Below are 21,281 nucleotides of genomic sequence, written 5' to 3'. Positions count from 1 at the left end.
ATATACCCAGTAATGGGATTACTGAGCTGGTTAATAGTTCTAAGTTCTTTGGAAATCTCCAAACTGCTTTTCACAATGGCTGAACTAATTTATATTCCCTCCAGCAGTGTATAAACATTCCCTTTCCTCCTCAACCTCGCCAGTATCTGTTGTTTTTTGACCTTTTATTTTTTTTGAGACAGAGTCTTGCTGTGTTGCCCAGGCTGGAGTGCAATGGCATGATCATGATCTTGGCTCACTGCCACCTCCACCCCCTAGGTTCAAGCAATTTGTGCCTCAGTCTCCCAAGTAGTTGGGATTACAGGTGTGCACTACCACACATGGCTAATTTTTTGTGTTTTTGGTAAAGATGGGACTTCACTGTGTTGACCAGGCTGGCCTCAAGTGATCCACCCACCTCGGCCTCCCAAACTGCTGGGATTACAGGCATGAGCCACCACACCTGGCCACTTTTTGACTTTTTAATAATAATCATTCTAACTGGTGTAAGATGGTATTCATTCTGGTTTTGATTTGCATTGCTCTAATGTTTAGCTATATGGAGCATTTGTTCATATGCTTGTTGGGCACATGTATGTCTTTTTTTGAGAAGTGTCTTTTCGTGTCCTTTGCCCATTTTTTAATGGAGTTGTTTGATTTTTGCTTGTTAATTAAATTCCTTATAGAGGCTGGATATTTCAGTTTGCAAATATTTTCGTCAGATGTATAGTTTGCAAATATTTTCTCCCATTCTGTAGGTTGTCTGTTTACACTGTTGATTGTTTCTTTTGCTGTGCAGAAGCTATTCAGTTAAATGAGGTTCCATGTGTCAATTTTTGTTTTTGTTGAAATTGCTTTTGGAGTCCTCATCATGAAATCTTTGCCAGGGCCCGTGTCTAGAATGGTATTTCCTAGGTTTTCTTCTAGGGTTTTTATAGCTTTAGGTTTTACATTTAAGTATTTATTCCATTTTGAGTTGATTTTTGCATATGATAAAAGGAAAGGATCCAGTTTCAATCTTGTGCATATGGCTAATCAGTTATCCCAGCACCATTTATTGCCTAGGTAGTCCTTTCCCCTTGTCTATTATTGTGAACTTGGTCAAAAATCAGATGGTTGTGGGTGTGCAGCTTTATTTCTGGGTTCTCTTGCCTGTCCTATTCGTCTATGTGTCTATTTTTGTACCAGTACCATGCTGTTTTAATTACTTTGGCTTGTAGTATAGTTTGAAGTTGGGTAGTTTGATGCCTCCATCTTTGTTACTTTTGCTTGGAATTTCTTTGGCTATTGGGGTGTTTTTGGTTCCCCACGAATTGTAGAATAGTTTTTTTTTTTCTAATTCTGTGAAAAATGTCATTGGTGTTTTAATATGAATGGTATTGAATATGTAAATTGCTTTGGGCAGCATGACCATTTAAAAAATATTGATTCTTCCTATCCAAGAGCATGGAATATTTTTCCATTTGTTTTTATCATCTCTGATTTCTTTCATCAGTGTTTTGTAATTCTCGTTGTACAGATCTTTCACCTTCCTGGTTAGCTGTACTCCTAGGTATTTTATTTTTTAGAGTTGTTAATGGGATTGTGTTATTGATTTAGCTTTTAATTGGACATTGTTGGTGTATAGAAATGCTACTAAGTTTTTTAGCATTGATTTTGTATCCTGAAACTTTGCCAAAGTCATTTGTTATATTTAGGAGCCTTTTGGCAGAGACTGTGGGGTTTTCTAGGTATAGAATCATATCATCTGTGGAGAGAAATAGTTTGATTTCTTCTCCTCCTGTTTGGATGTTTTTTATTTCTCTTGCCTGATTTCTATGGTTAGGACTTCCAACATTTTTCTAACATGCTTTGGTAGTATTTTTAATGGCTATGGTCTTTAAGATTCCTCAATATAGCTTTCTAATGTAAAATACATGTAGCTTTTTTTTTTTTAAGTGAGATGTGGGGAGAAAGTATTTTTATTACATGACATGGTTAAATGATCAATCTAAAAAACACTTGCTTTATAATTACTTTAACAAAACAAATAAATGCATTTCCAGACCAGCTGTAATTTTTAAATTGGATTTTCCTTATTAGTAATGGTTTATTGATTAACAACAGCTTGGTGGGTATTGAATGGAACACAGAGATAGACATAGTGCCAGCCTGGTGAAATCACAAACATAATTAGATTGTCAAGTAGAAAATGAATGGGAACAGTTTGTGTTTGGTAACTCACTTTGCTGCCGCAAAATCAGAGATTGGATCTTCATGTGGTCTTGTTATCCCTGCAAAGAGAAAAACTCCATTTCACAACCTAACCCTACCATCTTATTTCGGCGGTGCGCTGTTGATCATTTGGAGAAAAGAAAGAGGTATGAAAGAAATGCTTGCTCAGTGCAGAAGGGAGCCTTAGCTATTTTGCTGTATGTAGCCCAACAGTGAACTATTAATAGAAGCTGTGTTTTGTATATATAACAGGCATCACATTGTTGAAAAAAGAAAATATGCACGGATTCAAATTCTGCTCTCAAAATTTATTCACAGTGCTGGTATCATAGGCGTCTTGTATATTGCCTGCATCATTACCACTAGGAGCCTAAATTGAGTTGTACCCTTGGTATGCAAAAAACCCCATTGTTCTTAGTAAATGATTAAGTGTTTTCACATAAAGCTTGTAAAATCCATATTCAAACCAAATGTATGTGGCTTTCTATGCATGTAAAGAGACCTATAAACTAACTGTGTAGTTTTTGCAGTTGAACATTTTGTAGTTGGGAACTGCATTCCCTATGTATGGAGAGGAGGACAACCTCCTCCTGGCTTTCTCCTAAGTCCTCTCTGGTACTTGGCCTCTTGTCTTATTACCTGTGCTAATTAGAAAACAACAGATGAGGGAATGCCCTAATGAATGCTATAGGCTGTTGCTCTGTTCTCATGAAACAATCTGGAAATGAGATGTGCACATTGATTAGCTGCCTTCAGGGCTGAGTGGAAAAGAAGGGGCATTTTCTCACCATTTGTGGGTTAGCCCTCCATGGATTTAATCAAGTCCACCCCTGACCTATGGTCCAGCACATCAGGATAATTACATGGGCTTTTCCTTATTGTTTAACCACCTTTTCCCATTAAGAAATTGTAGTGAAAGAGCACATCCGACCTCTTGGTTCCATGGATTTCCTCTCCTAAGTCTTTGGAGTTTGGAGGCACTAAACGGATTATGGCTATTTTGCTTTCTGCATTTTAATGAGTAATTTACAACCTGCAAATTTTAAGGATTAAACAAATGGCTCTGTAAAACAACTAGTCTCGGTAGTGAATTTATTACCTTCTTCAGTTCCCCAATTACAATTGATCTCTCTTTAGCTAGGCTACTAATTGTTAGAAAAAAGGAAGCAACTTTTAATCTTTATAGGCATCTTCTAGCCTGGGATTAGAACTCATAATTAACAGCTTGTATCTTAGATTCCATTGCCTTATGTCTAAACAAGTACTTGCAGATTAACAAACCACAAGATTCAGGAAGCCTACATTAAGTCTACAACAAAAAGACCTGTCAGAAAGACCACCCTGTTGAATTCCACTGATAAGGATTTACTCTAACTTTGCTCATTACTCTCTGTGTGTGATCAACCATCAATTAATCAATCAACAAGCCATATTGAGCTAGCCCTATTCTGATTCTGTCTCTTCTAGGTACCAGGAGTACTTTTTTTGGTTTCAATTTCAAATATGTTTTCCTAATGTTCTCTTGAAGGAAACACAATGTCTCAGGCTATATGCCTTTATTTGCAGTTTTTTAAATGTAGTTGCTGAAGCCATGGGGAGATTGGAGAGAAAAAAAGATCTAACATGAATCTATAGGGAGCAGTGTTTTCTGGGATCCTGATGCCCAGGCCATATGTGGGAAGTAGAAAATAACCCAGAGCTTTAGGAGAAGTATAAAAGAGTGCCAGATTAATCCTTTCTTTAAGATCCTTCCAACACTACAACCCAGCCACTATTTTGTGCTGTGAGGTGGAAAGAGATATAAGGAAGGAAGTAAAATAAGTAGAAGAAAGACAGAGTGGTAGAGTACAGGGTAGCATGTTGATGTGAAAAATTTTGATCCTGTAGTCAGGCAGATCTGGGTGTGTTCTGGTTCTCCAACCTGCAATCTCTGTGACCTTCTGCAAGTTACTTAAAACCTTTCTAAGCCTGCTTCCTATCTGTAAAATGAGGACCATATCGATCTTACAGAGTTAGCATGAAATCTAAACGAATAATGTATGCAAATCACCTAGCACAGTGTCCAGTTCATTGTAGGAAATATGTATATATATATGAAAATTTACATATGAATAGTAAAATAGTAAGATAGGAAAACAGAGAAAGGATGATTAGAGTGGTTTTTTTTTTTTTACACACGCATCAAGGAAGGTTGGATTCAGCACTCTTCCAGGAACTTATCCTTCATGAGAGTGGCATCCCCCATCTACTCAAGGAGTGAAGGGTTTTGCACGGTTCAGTAAAATTAACATGGACAGGTAACACTGAACAGAAGAAGTTCGAGGTGAAGTCTGGGACTATGCATTTCAAGGTCGTTTATGTTTCACTGTGGGTTTTTCTGTGTCTTTGTTTTATCAGTTCCAGCTGAACAGACCATTTGTGAATATTGCTTATTAACATACTGTTGATGCAAGGAATCAATATTTTTCCCCCTTGTTAGAAAGTGGTTGAGATTCTTGAATGTAAATTTTTCTGTACTAATTGACCTAATTTGCTCATAAAATGCCTTTTAAGGTCAGAGAGTTATTAACTGTACTGATGTTATGAGGTTGGTACCCTTCCAGAGAAAAGAGAACAAAAGCCTCTTACTGTCCCCTACTACCTGAAGTCTTTGTACTCAACATAATTGGCCTTGGACATGTTGTTCTGTGACCTATAGACAGTTTTAGTTCAGCCTCCAATAATTAAGTACCTTGCTCCTTCTCTTTGCCAAAGTGACTGGGGTTAAAAATCTAACTTTCCCTGTGGATATACATATCAAATATTGCTATTCTGCTGATATCCTTAACTTTTTTGTTAACTGAATACTTCAAAGAGCTGTTATTATAATAACTTGACTCTAAGTAAGGAGACACAATCATTTTTGTAAAACAAAACTTTGATCTTTTTCTCAGCACCCAGAGTGTGCCCCTTTATTAACTTTTCTTGTACACATAATGGGACTTTTCTTATCAACAGGTTTTGATGGAATTTGTTATTTGTGAATCGTCTCAATGATGTCCACTTGAAGTCCCTACTAGACCCTTTGAAACATATTTTGTGGTAATTTTCCAAATCTTTATCCAAGTTAAACTTTAAGTGTTCTCTTTCTACCCCTTACTTTAAACATCTGTAAAGCTGTATCAACAATTGGATCACTGGAAGATTATTATTGGTATTACTGCTAAAAACAATATGTAGTATAGTATGTGAACCACAGATCCTATACCAGGGGATCTTTTTGGTTGCACATTGGAGTTATCTGTGGACGTTTAAGAACCAGTGATTCTAGGGCTCCATCCTCCGGGGAAGATGGCAATCAGGAAAAGGTCAAATATCAATGTGTCAAGCGCTTTATAGAACACTGTCCAGCCTGGACAACAATTCTTCATCAGCCCTCTTTGAACATGGTCATCCAACCAAAAAATAGCACTATAATTCTACTCACATTTATCCATTTTGTCTAAAAATTTATGAGTAATACTACCAAAGCCTAATTGAAATCCTGATGTGCTTTATGTCGTTCTCTGATTTACCAATTCAGTAGCACTATCCAAAAAGAAATGACATTAGTTCAGCATATGCCTGCATGATATGCTATTTTCTTTTGCAATTTTGCTTCTTCTGAAAATGGAGCTCATTATTAAAATGAGCTAGCTGCTGACTGAGTAGCTAGCATATATTGGTGTGTAATAAAACCATCAGTCTGACTACTCATGATTAGGAATGCATTACCTATATGGCAACGGAGGAGGACAGAAATTTAAATTTAGACTTCTTATCTACACTAGGAGGCTTCCCACCTCCCCTTTCCTACACTTAAGGCACTACGGAAATGTTAGTTGTTCTTATTTCTTATTGTAGGAACAGGGAAATTATAGTTGGCTTGTATGGCTAGAAAAGAGAGGTAAGCAGAATAAGAGAATCTTTAGTCACTGAAAAGCAAGTAAAGGCTAAACTGTTTCTAGATCCCTCCAAGCACTGGGACTTTGCTGTGGATTGGAATGTCTGGGTTTGATGACACGTGCTCATTTGGAATTAAAGTCAGACATAAACTTCCTGAGTGCCAGAGAAGCAAGCATACTTTGCTAGCACTCAGTCAATATTGTTTTGAATGTATTTCAGGAAGAGCTTGGAATATTCCCTTCTTTTTCCATGAGCCGCAATGAACAGCAAGGTTTATTGATAGTTTGTTGACACTCCTCCTGTTTTGAGGGCAAACCTATGCTTAAAAGGAGGGGCATGTTGGGATCACTACAACTAAAATAATTACAGAATAACAGGGCTCCTTTTTAATCGGAAAAAAATATTGCCTGTCAAAAGATAAACAGCTCTTAAGAGTCATTGGTTGTCAGGAATTCAGCAAAGGAAAATGGGACTTAGCCATAGGAAAGCTGCAAGTCTCATTTAGAATGTAATTCAGAAGCAGACATCTCAAACTGATGAATTATGATCCAGAAAATGGCCAAAGGAGAAACTGATTCCATAGCAAACGAAAATCCACCAAGAGAAAATGAGAGAATAAAAGATTATGCTACTATTATCTTATCATTTCTCAGAATCCTTATAGCATGGCTTGGGAGTAAACCAAGGATGGATATGCTGATTGCCCTAATAGGTACCATACCAATAACTAAATAGCTAAGTCCCTCCAGATCAAAGTGAATTCTAAAGAGATAAATCACGGAGTGTGATGATAGGTATTTGCCCATTGAAATGCCCATGCACATGTTTTATCCTATTGCTTTTGAAATCTGTGTTTTTGCCAATGAGGATTTACTTTACCAAGAAAGTTGGAGTTTTCTTAATAATTAAGCTAATTTTTGACCTTTATTGTCATTTTGATTGATACCTTTTCCAAACAGGTTCCAACATCATTGTAGAAAACCCTTTGCATTCTGATAAAACAGTATACTGAGGTGTCTTAGATAAGATGTTCTGCAGAGAAAGTTAAATCAATTAAGGCACTGTAAGCTTTGTAGCTGGGAGGGCCAGAGTTCTAACATTATCCCAATAATCAAACTGACCTTTCTGTTGTAGCTTTTTTCTTTCTTTTCTTTTGCTGTATCTTTCTTTTCTTCTTTCCTTTGCTTTGTTTTTTGTAAAGAATTACTCTCTTGCTCAGATGGCAAAGTTCATCAGCACTTTTTTTTTTTTTTTAAATCTAGGAGGGGCCAATGACTGTGAGAGATCTAGACATGGAACTTTCTAGCGTCTCTACCAATTGTTTACATTATGAGGGTTGAAGAGTGAATTGTATTCCCATGTCTGTCAGTCAGGAACTTCATGACCTTGTACAGGTTTCTTCTTGCTGATCTGGAGTGGAATTTCACTAGATTATTGTTTACCAGTAGGCTACACAATGCCCTCAAATACCATAGAGTTCCTTGGGGATATGGAAGGAGCCAAGAGGGAGGTCACCTGGGTAGTGCTCTTGGTTCCACCAGAATAGTTCCTTTTTTAATTCCTTTTCTACCTTGGGCCGTCACATGAGATTTACTTAAATAAAGCTAAAGACTCGTGAGTCTGAAAGGGCCATAGTTTGAGTGTGTGTTGTCTCTATGAGTCTCCTCTTTCAGAGGAGTGGTCTTCAGAAAGCAGCTCGGAGACATTTATCTCATCATCACTGGACTAAATCTGTATCCCACAGAATTGAAAAATCTCCTTTTCCCATCAAACAAAGACACTTGATCCTGATGTGAAACATGCTGTATATGAGATTTGGTAACGTCGTTCTGATAATAATCTCGGGAAGAAGCCAGTGAAGAACACTGCAGTAATAAAGCTATTATAGGGACACAAGTTTCCTCACTCTGGAGTATGATTAAAAGAATTGTATGTTATTATGTATGGACCTGTTCAGCTGATCAACTGCATTTAAAAATAGAAGTTGAAATCAGTTTATGTGGGTAGTAATGCATGTTTCACAAATCATATCACAGTCAGCCTGTTTTAATCCTAATATGTTAATTTGGAAAAACCTAAAAGAATCAGAGTGCTAGTTCCTTCCCACACTAATATTCTGAAATAAAACATGAACAAATGTATAATGTTAAATAGTACATTACAACTAGAAATTACTTGTGTGTTAAAGAGAAAATGGGAAGTGAGCAAGTTGATCTACATGTATACACAATATTTTGAGAAGTTTTGTGGGAAAAGGACTGGGAGAAATGGAGCAGAATGGGACCTAGGATCCAGGTCCCCTTGGTCTCCCAGATTTTCTAGCCATTATCTATGTTCATTTCTCTTTGTCCTCATTCCACTAGCGATCTTCTCCTCCCATTGTCCTTTGGCCCCTGTTTTTGCCCTAATATTTTGTTTTGCTTCCTCTGCTTCTCACAGCTTCTTTCCTCTACCTTTTGCACCATTTTGCTTGCCCTCCTTTCCTAGCTTTGTACCTACCACATCCCTACTTCCAAATGCCCTGTAATTCCAAACCTTGGGTACTGCTTTGTGTGCCCAGGGTTGCTTCATAAACACAAGCAGCCCTCTCTGCAATTCTTAGTAAGCATTTTTAGTTCCGAGAGTGAGCACATGTATTGTCGGAGTCATCAATAATTTATTTTATGGCATTGGTCAGTCCTCTGTGCTTGAAAGGAGCACATTTGGGCTAGGCTAACACCCAATGAGTCAGCCCTACCTAAATACCTTTTACTATCAACCTATAAGGGGATACATCTATAATAGATTCGTTTTAAATGGCCTTTTAAGGATTAAACAACAAAACAACAATAATAAATGTCCTTCACAATTTGGTGACCAATGAGAACTTCTATGCAAGACAAGTAGGAAGCTAAATTAGACTAGATTGCTCATTCAGCTATCACACTGAAGTATTAGGTTGAGTAAGCCCAAGTATGGAATATAATGTTCATTATAATGTGTTGATTTCATTTTGTATATTTGGCCCCATTTACTCTCTTCTTAGAAGGAAATGGCAGACTCTTTCATGATATTCATAAACACACCAGAGGCAGCAATATACTCTGGCTTTTAACCTCTGAAATCCCAGGTCATGAGTAAACTAAGTCATAGGGTATTAAGTCACTTGTTGCCAAATGTCTCTCATAAAACACTCAAAGTTAGTTGAAAATTCTAAAATGACAAAAGAATCAGAGCAGGAGTCAGTTGCAGGCAACAATCAGCTGTATATAAACCATCAACATAGATAGATATTTATGTGTGTGTCTGTGTGTATATGTATATATTTGACACCCATGGATTCAACCAACCACAAATCAAAGTATTTTTTGAAAATGGTGGTTTCATTTGTACTAAACATGGACAGACTTTTTTTCTTGTAGTTATTCTCTAAACAATACAATATGACAACTACAGTCACGTGGTGCATAACAATGTTTGGTCAGTGACGGTCTGAATATACAGTGGTGGCCCCATAAGATTATAATGGAGCTGAAAAATTTCTATTACCTAATGATGACATAATGTCCTAATTCAACGCATTACTCACGTGTTTGTAGTGATGTTGCTATAAACAAATCTACCCCTCAAGAAGCGCCTCAGGCAGGTCCTTCAGGAGGTATTTGCAAAGAAGGTATTGTAGCTGAGATTGCAGGCACCTCCCACCACACCCAGCTAATTTTTGTGTTTGTAGCAGAGATGAGGATTTGCCATGTTACCCAGGCTGGTCTTGAACGCCTGACCTCAGGTGATCTGCCCACCTCAGCCTCCCAAAGTGCTGGGATTACAGGCATGAGCCACCATGCCCAGCCTGTTTCTTAGTTTTTAACAAAAAAGTTTAAAATGATAAAAGGAAAATATTTTTAAGATAGAAAATGTTTATAGGATAAGGATATTTAAAAAGAAAATATTTTTTTACAGCTCTACAATGTGTTTTAAAGTGTTACAAAAGAGTCAAAAACTTAAAAACATAAGTTTATAAATTTTTTCAGTAAGCTTAATTTATTATTGAAGAAAGAAAATTTTTAAATAAATTTAGTGTAGCCTAAGTTTATAGTGTTTATAAAGCCTATAGCACTGTATAGTAATATTCTAGGCTCACCCTGAGCAACTTGCAGCCCTGCAAGCTCCATTCATAGTGAGTGCCCTACTCAGGTGTACCATTTTTATCTTTTATACCATATTTATACAGTGCTTTTTCTATGTTTAGATACACAAACACACTGCATTAGTCACCTACAGTATTCAGTACAGTCACATGCTGTATGGATTTATATTCTAGGAGCAATAGACTGTACCATAGAGCCTAGTTGTGTATTAGGCTATTCGATCTAGGTTTTTGTAAGTACACTCTATGATGTTCACAAAACGACGAAATTGCCTAATCATGCATTTCTCAGAATGTATTCTCCATCATTAAGCAATGCATGGCTGTATTTATATGATATTTGCATTGTATTAGGTATCATAAATAATCCAGGGATGATTTAAAGTATACAGGAGGCTGTGCATAGGTTTCATATGAGGAACTTGAGTATCCATAGATGTTGGTATCTAAAGGGCTTCCTGGAACCAATCCCCCATGGATACCGAGGAATGATGTATGTGTGTGTGTGTGTGTGTGTGTGTGTGTGTGTCTACTAGACACTGGGCAATATATAATACTGTATGAAACTCCTCTACCTCTCTGAGTGGGTACTTGCCCTTTATTCCTCACTTCCAAACAGGTAGAGAATGACTGACCTTAAGAGGGCCCATTTCCTCTGTAGAGGCAAAGGTGGATCAATTAAACCAGTAGCTTATGCACAGTATGCTTCACTTCTTGAAGAGCCCTTGTTTGCCTTTTCTAGGAGCACTCCCATCCCAGAGACTGGGAACAGTAAGAGGTGGTATTGTGCAGTGGTGAAGAGCATTAACTCTGGACTCATACTCCCTGGATTCAAATACTGATTTTCCCATTACTAGTTGTGTGACATTGGGCAAGTTCTTCTTCTTATCTCCACAAACCTTAGTTTCTTCTCAATTGGAGATCAAAATAAAATTTATTATAAAGTCTATAATAAACTTCAGAGGTTTATTTGTGAATTGCACAAGCTAATAGTAATCATTCAGTAAAAGTTATTTATTAATACTTTCCATGGATATAATATTTATACAGATATAGAGATATCAATGAATAGCCCTTTTACTCTTATAGTTCAGTTACATTGTATGTTAAGTAGACTTTTGGGGCCAGGCTGGAGCTCTCTCACCATATATTTAATATAATTTCCATGGTGAAATGTGTTTTGCATCTCAAATATTCAGCCTACAAAGAAATGTTTGTACCACACCCTGTCCTCTTTGTAAAGCCTTTATATTGGTGCTGGGGCGTCTCATGGTTGCTAACACGTTTCCATGTAAGTCCTCTGGTTTGTTTTCTAACTTTTAAGTTAAACTTTATAAAGTGTTATAATGAACTGAAGTCACGAACTAAAGCTTTGTAATTAAGTGGTTAGTCCTGTTGCAGAACTGCCTTAATGACAATTTATTGAGCACATATGGATTGTGTGGGGACTTCTTTGGAGAAATATGGTAACTTCTATGATGACTGCTTTGATCTTTTTTAACTGAGGAAGTTGTTAATAAGGTAAATTGGATTATTCCTTCAACTTAGTAACCTAGTTTTTTCTTAGTACTTAGGTAAATTCAGTTGCACATCAGTGTCAGTGAAAACTTTGATGTTTGTGTGTAATTACCAAGATATTTAGAGTTATTATGAAGAATCCAAGAACATCAGAAATTTCTAGGTAATGTGTATATCACAAGGAAGAAAGCCACCATTTTTCTGGCCAAAGGTTGTATTTCTAGCATTATAAATAAGGTCCATAGATTATGGAGCCTATATTGCCTCACCTCAGGAAGAAAACAGGTTTTCTTAAATGGTCTAGTAGAGCAATCAAGACTACCTTCTCTGTTCTAGAACAGCCAGATAAGATAAGGTTCTGAACTATGTTTCAAATTCCAGAGGACACTTGTTTTCTTCCTTTTCTCTATGGATCTTTTTGCATTGGCCATGTTGTGGTCATCTTTTTTTCTGGTTTTCCCTCCCTTTGATGATGACATCTCCTTATATACACTATTTGTACAGCTCTCTTCCTTCTCCCTCACTGAACAGTGGTACATCAGAAGTTATCACATGCCAGTCCTGTTCAACTCAGAAAAGGTGTTATTTTTCATTTTCTGTATGTCTTCTTAGATTTTAATAAGTGACTTTTAGGTTCTGAGCTTTAATACTTATGTATATAAGTCTGTTATAGTCTCAGCTCAGTTAAATTTACACATTTTGGCTATTTCATTCAGCAACAAAAACATTTATTGAACACCTATTTTGAGCATGTTGTCACAAAACTCATAGCTGCTTATTACACATTTCCTACCTTCCATGGTAGGAACTCACAATTCAGGAAGGAAGACAGACCTGTAAACAAATAAGTATTCAGACATAATACAATGTAAAAATAGACACATAAACCAAGAACTGTTGGAGTTCAAAGAAGGAAATGGCTAACTCCATCTGCAGGGTGACCAATTATCCTGGTTTGCTTGAGATTGAGGGACACAAAACCTTCAGTACTAAAACCCAGGATAATCTCCAGAAAACCAGGGTGGTTGGCCACCATGTTTACCTACATGGGAGAGATGGAGAAGACTTTAAAGAGGAGGTGCCATTTTAACCAAAGCTTGAAAAGCAGCTTTACTAGGCACTTAACAGAGATGAGGACAGCATTTTAGGCAGCAATGAAAAACAAAGCATTTCCAATTCAGGGAATGATGAACAAATTGGTGTGAGTAGTATGTGAGCTTCAGCCAATGTGTATGTTTGTGGTGGGGTGGGAGAGGAGTTGGGAGATGGGCCCTAGGGTGAGAAGAGAACAGATTGAAACTGGAACTAGAAAGGTGGGCAGGAGCCAAATCATACAGGACTTCCTAAAGAATCTTTACTATGTTCTGCGAATCAGTGGTTTTCAAACAACTACAATGATCCTCTTATTCCAGTGAATCCTTGTTTGGAAGCATAAACAAATGGGGAAAAATGGATAAATTTTCTGACTGATTGAAAAAGGTATGTGGGCTAGGCATGGTGGCGCATGCCTGTAATCCCAACAATTTGGGAGGCAGAGGCAGGCAGATCATGAGGTCAGGAGATCAAGACCATCTTGGCTAATATGACGAAACCCCACCTATACTAAAAATACAAAAATTATCTGGGTGTGGTGGTGCACACCTGTAATCCCTGCTACTCAGGAGGATGGGACAGGATAATCACTTAAACCCAGGAGGTAGAGACTGCAGTGAGCCAAGATTGCACCACTGCACTCCAGCCTGGCGACAGAGCGAGACTTTGTCTCATAAAAGAAAAAGGCATGTGTTGGGGGAGAGTCTTAGAATCTCTCCTCCTCTATCTCCCTCTCTCTCTCTTCTTTACCCTCTTAGCTGCTCTTAAGAGGAATTTTGGAGAGCGCAATTTGAAAACCACATCTGTGGACCATGGGGAGTAACCAAAAATTTTAAAGCAGGGAAGTGAATGACATGATGGGACCTGTGATGAAATAAGATTGTTAAGGAGGATGGTCTGAAGAATAAAAAGGCTTGAGTAATGGAAAACCAGTTAGGAGGTTTTTGTAACCTTGGAACCATCTGAAAGAAACCTGACCTTAAGCAAAGACAATAGGGATAGAGAGAAGTGGGTGGATATGAAAGACATTTCTAAAGGCTGTGTTAACAGAACCTGGTAGACAATTTATAATAAGGGTGTGGAGAGGGGAAGATTGTTGGGTGAGGAAGAAGGGGTAAAAGATGATTATATGGTTTCTTACTTAACAATTAAAAGCAACCAACTAGTACATGGGAAATCTCTAGTCTAATTTCTAATAACCAGCTTATTTTCTTTGAGTTTTCACTAGCTCAGATAACACCAACATGTTATGTCACTCACACCTAGATCTGTTGTCCTTAATCTTTATTCATCTAATACTTGACTTTGCTATTAAAACCCTTTTTGCTGTCATTGTTGTGTTGGCTACAACTGTATTTGTCTCTCATTAGCAAGGCAGTGGGTAGCAATTTTCTTTTTTTACTAAGAGGGTCCCGAGCTTACTCACAGGATGTGTTCCAAAAGTACCTTTTTAAGTTAATTATTTGGACCTCAGAGTGCATTTTCCCATAGAAGTGGCATTATACATAGTGATTAGCTTCCCAGGCCAGTCTACAAAAGCCAGTTTAGCCCATGTATAACTGAAAGTGTGGATTTTTGCAATGGAAATCGGTTCGAAATAATACTGTTGCAATTAAAATGAATACAATAGTCACAAAAGAAATGGTCTGGGTCTTTGTTGCCCTCAAAGGGTAGGGCTTAATGAAAAGCAGGTTTAATCCTAGGAAGACAAAGAGAAATGGATGAGGATTTTTGTGGTAATTGGACACTGCAGTTTTTAAACTGTATTTTCTAAATAATGTTTTGGAGGTTTTCAAAATAATAAAAGCAACTATGTTCATTGTAGAAAATTTGGAAAATCAAAAAAAAATTAAAAATTAAGTCACCAACAATCCTGCCATCCAGAGAGAACCAGTGTTCACAAATTGGTGTTTCAACCTTTTTCTTACTGCATGCATTTTTTTAAATCAGTTCACCAATAATAATTATGATGCATTCACATGATGAACTATTATGCAGCTCTTAAAATGATGTTTATGAAGAATTTTTAAAACATCAAAGAATATTTATGACATAGTATTGGGCAAAAGGCAACCTTGCATTTGATACCTGTTTAGGGTTGAGGGAGTATAAGCAGATCAACACTAATCAACCAGGGCAGGAGTCTGCTGTTAGGCCACCAGTCAACATCTCCTACTATCAGAACCACCCCCTAGCAAAAACTACAGCCAGACTTTTTGTTGAAGTTCTGAGGAGGACATGAGGGTTCTTTGAAGTAATGTAGAGGTTTGTAGCACTGGCTCCTCATTATTTCTGACTTTCCTTCAAATTACAGGGCTTTCTTCTCCCTTGATATACTGTCTCACTGGCACTACTCAGGCTTAAAAACTATTAAGATAATTTTTTGGATTCATAAATGGAATGGAAAAAAGGGCCATGTATTTCCTTAGGTAATTATGCATAAATTGAAGAGAGATGAGAAGGACTTGGATAGAGAAGATGTGTATATAGAAGAAGAAAATTATGTGGAACAGAATGTATTAAGCAAAGAATGGTGAAAGAAAAGTGAGAAATGTAACAGTATAGCATGAATACAGATCTACAGAGAGCAGAAATGAGTATGGGAAAGGGAGGACAGAGGTGTGTTTGCTTAGGTCTAGGCTTGGCTAAGAGTAAGAAAAAAAGCAACAGTGACTTTGGAGACGTTGTAGCCAGCTGAAATAAAAGGGTTTTAGTAGGAGGCAGTGAATGCAATTTGTATTAACTGATTTTCTTTTAGGGAATACAAATATTTGTGGGGACAGGTGCTTCAAGCACTAATCATCCAAGAACAAAAACACTTTGAACTTAATTGACTATATCTGCTATGATTGTGCACTATTTGATTTAACCCAATTAGTCATTTCCCAAAAGCATCTCATCTCCTTTTGGTCAAAGCTGGATTTGTCAGTGACTTGTATTGTGGCATGGGAGTCCTAATAGCTGCCAACTGCATTTCCTGTTCATCAATAAAGGTATTGAAAATTACAAAGGAATGAGAGTTGGAAGAAAGGAAGATATTCATTTCGTAAGGGTGAGGGATGTATTTACATGTGGGTTTTTAAGTGTACAGTACTAGGAGAAAAACCCACATGTTTCTGTGCACTCTAGAGAAGCATATGGCATTGTAATTCTCATATATCACTATGCAAAAGAATCTCCTATGGAATTCTGTGGCTCTTAACGTTTGGTGTACATATGATGCAGAGATTCTGAGTTATTATGTGTGGAGTGGGCTCCAGTTTCTCAGCCAGGGATTCTCATTGTTGGCTGGAAATTGAAATCACCTGGAGAGCTTAAAAATATTGACGCCTAAGTTCTGCTCCAAGAGGTTTTTACTTAATTTTTCTGGAAGTAACAACTGGGCATGGGAATTTTCTAACCGTTCCCAAGTGACTCTAATGTGTAGACAAGTCTGGGACCCTCTGGTTTAGCCCATTGCTTAATTACTTGGGTGGATTAAACCAGTTGTTCTTAAAGTGTTGTCCTGGAACCAGCAGCTTCAGCTTCACAGGACACCTATTTGAATGCAAATTCTTGCCCCCACCCCATATTTACTGAATCAGAAACTCTGGAGGTGGCTCGGGAACCTATATTTTAACAAACCCTCTGGATGATTCCGATGCATGCTATAAAGTTGACACCAACGAGATTAAACAGTTGTTCCTGACCTTTTCTAAAGTGCATCTGTGGGAGTTTCTAAAAAGAAGAGATGTCTTCAAGAGCTGATGAAAACTGCCTTGCAAAAGGACTTTTATAGAAATAACAATAATAATAATAATAAAAGAAGCAAGAGTAGAGAAAGGGGAAAGTGGATGATAATTTGCTGCAAAACCCAGGCAAGTTCTGGAGGAAACATGTCTTCATAAGAGTTAGGGGGTTTGTTGTATGGGCTGGTAAAACCCTGACAGTACCTGCAGGCAAACTCCTACTTATTTTTCAATACCCTTTTAAAATGTCAACCTCCTCTGTGAAGCTCTCTCTGAGCTCTGGTGTAAACTGCATCATCCTTGTATTTACTTAGTGCTTTCTAGTTTCCTTAATTATCTCTTGGCTCACTGTATTGTAGCTCTCTATATTTCTTTCTTCCTCACTAAATTGTGTGATCCTTCCAAGAAAGATCACTGTTTTATTCATCCTTAGGTCTCCAGTATCTAATACACTATCTGGTACATACTAAATGTTCTTAAATTGTTTGCTTAGAGGAAGCATCAGGAATGGCCAGCTTTCTTGTATTAAGAACCTTCAGCTGGGGGTAGTGGCGCACACCAATAATCCCACCCAATAGGGAGGCCAAGGCAGGTGGATCATTTGAGGTCAGCAGTTCGAGACCAGACCGGCCAACATGCTGAAACCTGTCTCTACTAACATAGTGGCATGCGCCTGTAATCCCAGCTGCTACAGAGGCTGAGGTGGGCGAATCGCTTAAATCTGGGAGGCGGAGGTTGCAGTCAGCCAAGATCGTGCCACTGCACTCTAGCCTGGGCGACAGAGCGAGACTCCATCTAAAAAAANAAAAAAAAAAGAAAATTCAAAACATGGATTTACCTTTGTGAATTAATCATAGTCCTGGGTTCAACTCTCTGAAAGGCTAAAGACCTTGATTATCTCAGGACATCATGACTTCACGTCTCTTAATGGTGGCCTTATACCACAAAGTTCTCAGAGAAGAATATAATTATTAGCAACTTACTATTTTTACCATGATAATTGTCAGGTGCCAAGACTACCATTGTCAACTTTTTTTCATATTTACTCTCCTTGTAGGTGTACCTACATGGGAAATCTAATTAAAATCAGTAGGGATTCAGCTGCCACAGGGTAAAAGCATTTGAGTTCTTGGGTCCCACAGCTTGCCTCTCATCCAGGCACTGGCGTCTTCTGGTTCTTTGTACTTTCCTAATTCTATAATGTACTCTCTTCATTCCACATCTACACACGAACATTCTTCAAACAAGATAAGCACTTAGTAATTTACAGCTACCTTCCATTGCACTTTTCCAAGGTTATACTCAGGTCAAAATGAATGTATGTATGTGTGTTCGCCAAGTCTTTAGAGTAACAGATTTATAGGCAATCCTTTGGTTTAATTTCCTAGATACTTAATCGCATATCCATCATCTGTAGATTTTTACTGGCTTAACTCTCAGAGGACAACCGTATAACCTTATTTTTAAGTTTTTGGAAGGTAGGACACTTCGCTCTCACCTCAGTTACTGCCAAGATTATTATTTTTATTTATTTTTTTATTTTTTTGAGAGTCTCGCTCTGTCACCCGGCTGGAGTTCAGTGGCGTGATCTCTGCTCACTGCAACCTCGACCTCCCAGGTTCAAGCAATTCTCTTGCTTGAACTACTCTCCTGCCTCCCGAGTAGCTGGGACTACAGGCGCATAACACCACATTCAGATAATTTTTTTTTAATTTTTAATAGAGACGGGCTTTCACTATGTTGGCCAGGATAATGTCAATCTCTTGACCTCGTGATCTGCCCACCTTGGCCTCCCAAAGTGCTAGAATTACAGTCATAAGCCACCACGCCCAACCAAGATTAATCATTTCTAAATGTTATAGAAACTTTGAAATATATGTGTCATTCTCTAAAGTGGAATTATTAAGACCCAGAATGTAAACCAGAAAAAACTGGATTTGTGACTTCTGTGCCAACCCATGATCTTAATATGTATGTGCTGAATGGATTTTTCTATTTTTTTCTACAGGCATTATATCTGATAGCCACTAATGGAACCCCAGAGCTCCAGAATCCTGAGAGACTGTCAGCTGTATTCCGTGACTTTTTAAATCGCTGTCTTGAGATGGATGTGGATAGGCGAGGATCTGCCAAGGAGCTTTTGCAGGTGAAAATAAAATAGGACAATTACAAAGAGAGGCATTATATTGAGCTTTTCCATCTCAATGTGTGACAGTTAGAGAGCTCTGTCAAGAGATGTCTAGGGTTAGGTTATTACCATTTTATTTTAGACCACAGGCACATAACTATAGGCATGCATCTAATACATGATTGATTGACATGTTGCCTTTCTTCTGAGAAGTTGGCAGTGTAACCTATAAATCTCTTTTGTTCTTCCTGGAGTCTTATTTTGCAAGGAAAAAAAAAAAAAAAAAAACAATGTGACCCTCTGGTGTTGGTGTTTTGTTCTAAACTTTACTTGTGCCCCTGGATGTTGTATGCAGGTGCTCTTGGCCGGAGGTAATTCTCTACATAACTATGCAATTATTTCCATGGCATTTGCTACTCTAATGCTTTACTGGTCAAAGCCCCTTTGCTTGTGATGCCAATTGGCAGGCACCTGCTTGCCTGGGTGAGTACCATCCAGTGGTGAGTGCCTCTGTAACCATTTGTCCTTTTCATGGCTCTCAGGGATTGGTATATATAATGAGAAAAAATACTTACTATGTACCAAATTATATCAATAAATTATTTCATTTTTATAACAACTCTATAAGATAGGCATTTGATAGATGTAAAAATTGAGCCTCACAGCTCTTGAATGGCAGAGCTGGGATGTGAGCCCTGAATTGTCTGACTTTCCACCACACATCACACAAAAACCAATTTATATAAAAAAGTCTTTATTTAATAAAGCAGTACATGCCCAGGATTATACACATAGATTCACTTCTGGGGAGTGTTTCTCAGGGACATATATGAAGACAGTTAACATCTAAGAACAATGACTGCTATTTTTCTTTGTAACTTTGAACACATAAGCCAATTAAACAGAAGGTGCAGCACTTGGTTATACAACACATTAACCACAGATTGTTCTAGCCTACCCCCTGAAAGAAAAATGTGTTCCTGTTGCTTCTGAACTCCCTCTAGAGACAGAGCCACACCCAGGCAAAAAGTATTCCACCCTAACTCAGATCATACCTGGGATAAACCTATTTGGAGACATTGAAGAGACTACATCTTCTCTTTTCTGCTACCTGCAAGCATTTCACAGGTTATCATAGGGCCCTAAAATGTCAAATCTGAAATAGCCCTTTGTTAATCCTCTAATTAACCCAGCCTCAAATTACAGATGAAAAGTTAGCTTTTGAGTGCTTCATTTTCATATCTTTCATTCCTCCCACCACGCTACATACACATTCTGATAAACATTCCTCTTATGTCCTCTTGTAAGGATAATTGAAGATATAGGTTCTTTTAATGTGGATTTCCAGCTAAATAGATCATTTAATCAATTATCTAGTTAATTCATTCCCTAATAATACTTTTTTTATATGAACCAGTCAGATAACTGATGCAAAACGGTATTTTGAGTCTACATTGAATAGTTTAGCACGTCTTTTCATTTTATAAATGTAAGCAATAACCTGTATATCTCCATGAGTCCATGCAACTCCATTCTCTGACTCTAGCCTATTATTGTCATTTTCAAAATGAGAAAGGGGAGACATGCATGACATTCACCCCACTGGAAGGCTGGAGAAAAGACACAGGTCTTGAATGTTTGTGTGTCTTTCTGTATGAGCTAAGACTAAGACTCTGTCCATCAATTGATATTTATTGAGCAAGTTCCATTCGTAAAGCGTAAGTGCAGTAGGTGATACAAACCTATTAAAAGGCATAATTCCTTCATTTAAGAAGTTCATAATCTTCTTGAGCACATGAAAAGATAATGTAAAGCTGTTTAGTAATTCATTCAAACCAAAGAGCTGTTCAAATAGTAAATGACATGGTTGATTGGAGTAATACTTCTGTAAGCTAGGGTGATCAGAAAATGGCTGCAAACAGGAAAGAGGTCTGTTGGGCCTTGAAGAAGTGATCAGTTTTAGATAAGTTGAAGAAAGTAGGGGAAGGGATTTGAGATGGAAGTGTTAGAGTATAACCAAAGATATATGGACAAAGTCTATGGGAACAGAATCTAGAAAGTATAGCTGAAGTAAAGAGTGCAAGTAAAGAAGCTGCAGGAGATAAAACTGTGTTGGACCTTGAATATCAGGCTTAAGAGTTGGGGCTGTAGGCAGTGGGGAAACATTGAAGATGTCTGAGGGACAAGCATGATGACAGCTTTGTTTAGGAAGATTAATCTGGTAGTATGTAGTAAGAATTAGCAACAGGAAAAAATGGAGGCAGGGAGACCAAACGGGAGTTATTATAGTTTGGGATTAAGTTGATTAGGACTGAATTATAAAAAGCAAGAGATGGTCTGGTGTGGTGGCTCACATCTGTAATCCCAACACTTGGGGAGGCGGATGTGGCTGGATTGCCTGAGGTCAGGAGTTCAAGACCAGCCCTGGCCAAGATGGTGAAACCCTGTCGTTACTAAAATTACAAAAATTAGTTGGGCATGGTGGCATGCACCTGTGATCCCGGCTATCTGGGAGGCTGAGGCAGGAGAATCACCTGAACCCAGGAGGCCGATGTTGCAGTAAGCCGAGATC

The 21,281-nt window shown here is 37.9% G+C and overlaps 1 protein-coding gene across 15 annotated transcripts in view; it reads left to right on the top strand.

The window, feature by feature from the left end:
- The window catches only part of PAK3 (p21 (RAC1) activated kinase 3), a 291,376-nt gene that overhangs the window by 265,669 nt on the left and 4,426 nt on the right, over positions 1–21,281 (top strand). For 11 of the 15 annotated variants that reach the window (XM_017502161.2, XM_037729097.1, XM_037729098.1 and 8 more), the window contains 2 exons: positions 18,590–18,727; positions 19,065–19,192. In XM_017502161.2, the coding sequence (XP_017357650.1) occupies positions 18,590–18,727; positions 19,065–19,163 (237 nt within the window). In that variant the 3' untranslated portion in view covers positions 19,164–19,192. The remainder of the gene's footprint in view (positions 1–18,589; positions 18,728–19,064; positions 19,193–21,281) is intronic. The other 4 variants (XM_017502175.1, XM_017502172.2, XM_017502164.2 and 1 more) reach the window with 1 other exon arrangement.

The sequence above is a fragment of the Cebus imitator genome, unplaced genomic scaffold (assembly GCF_001604975.1).
Source record: "Cebus imitator isolate Cc_AM_T3 unplaced genomic scaffold, Cebus_imitator-1.0 Scaffold292, whole genome shotgun sequence".
NCBI lineage: Eukaryota > Metazoa > Chordata > Mammalia > Primates > Cebidae > Cebus > Cebus imitator.
This window is presented reverse-complemented; position numbering and strand designations above follow the sequence as displayed.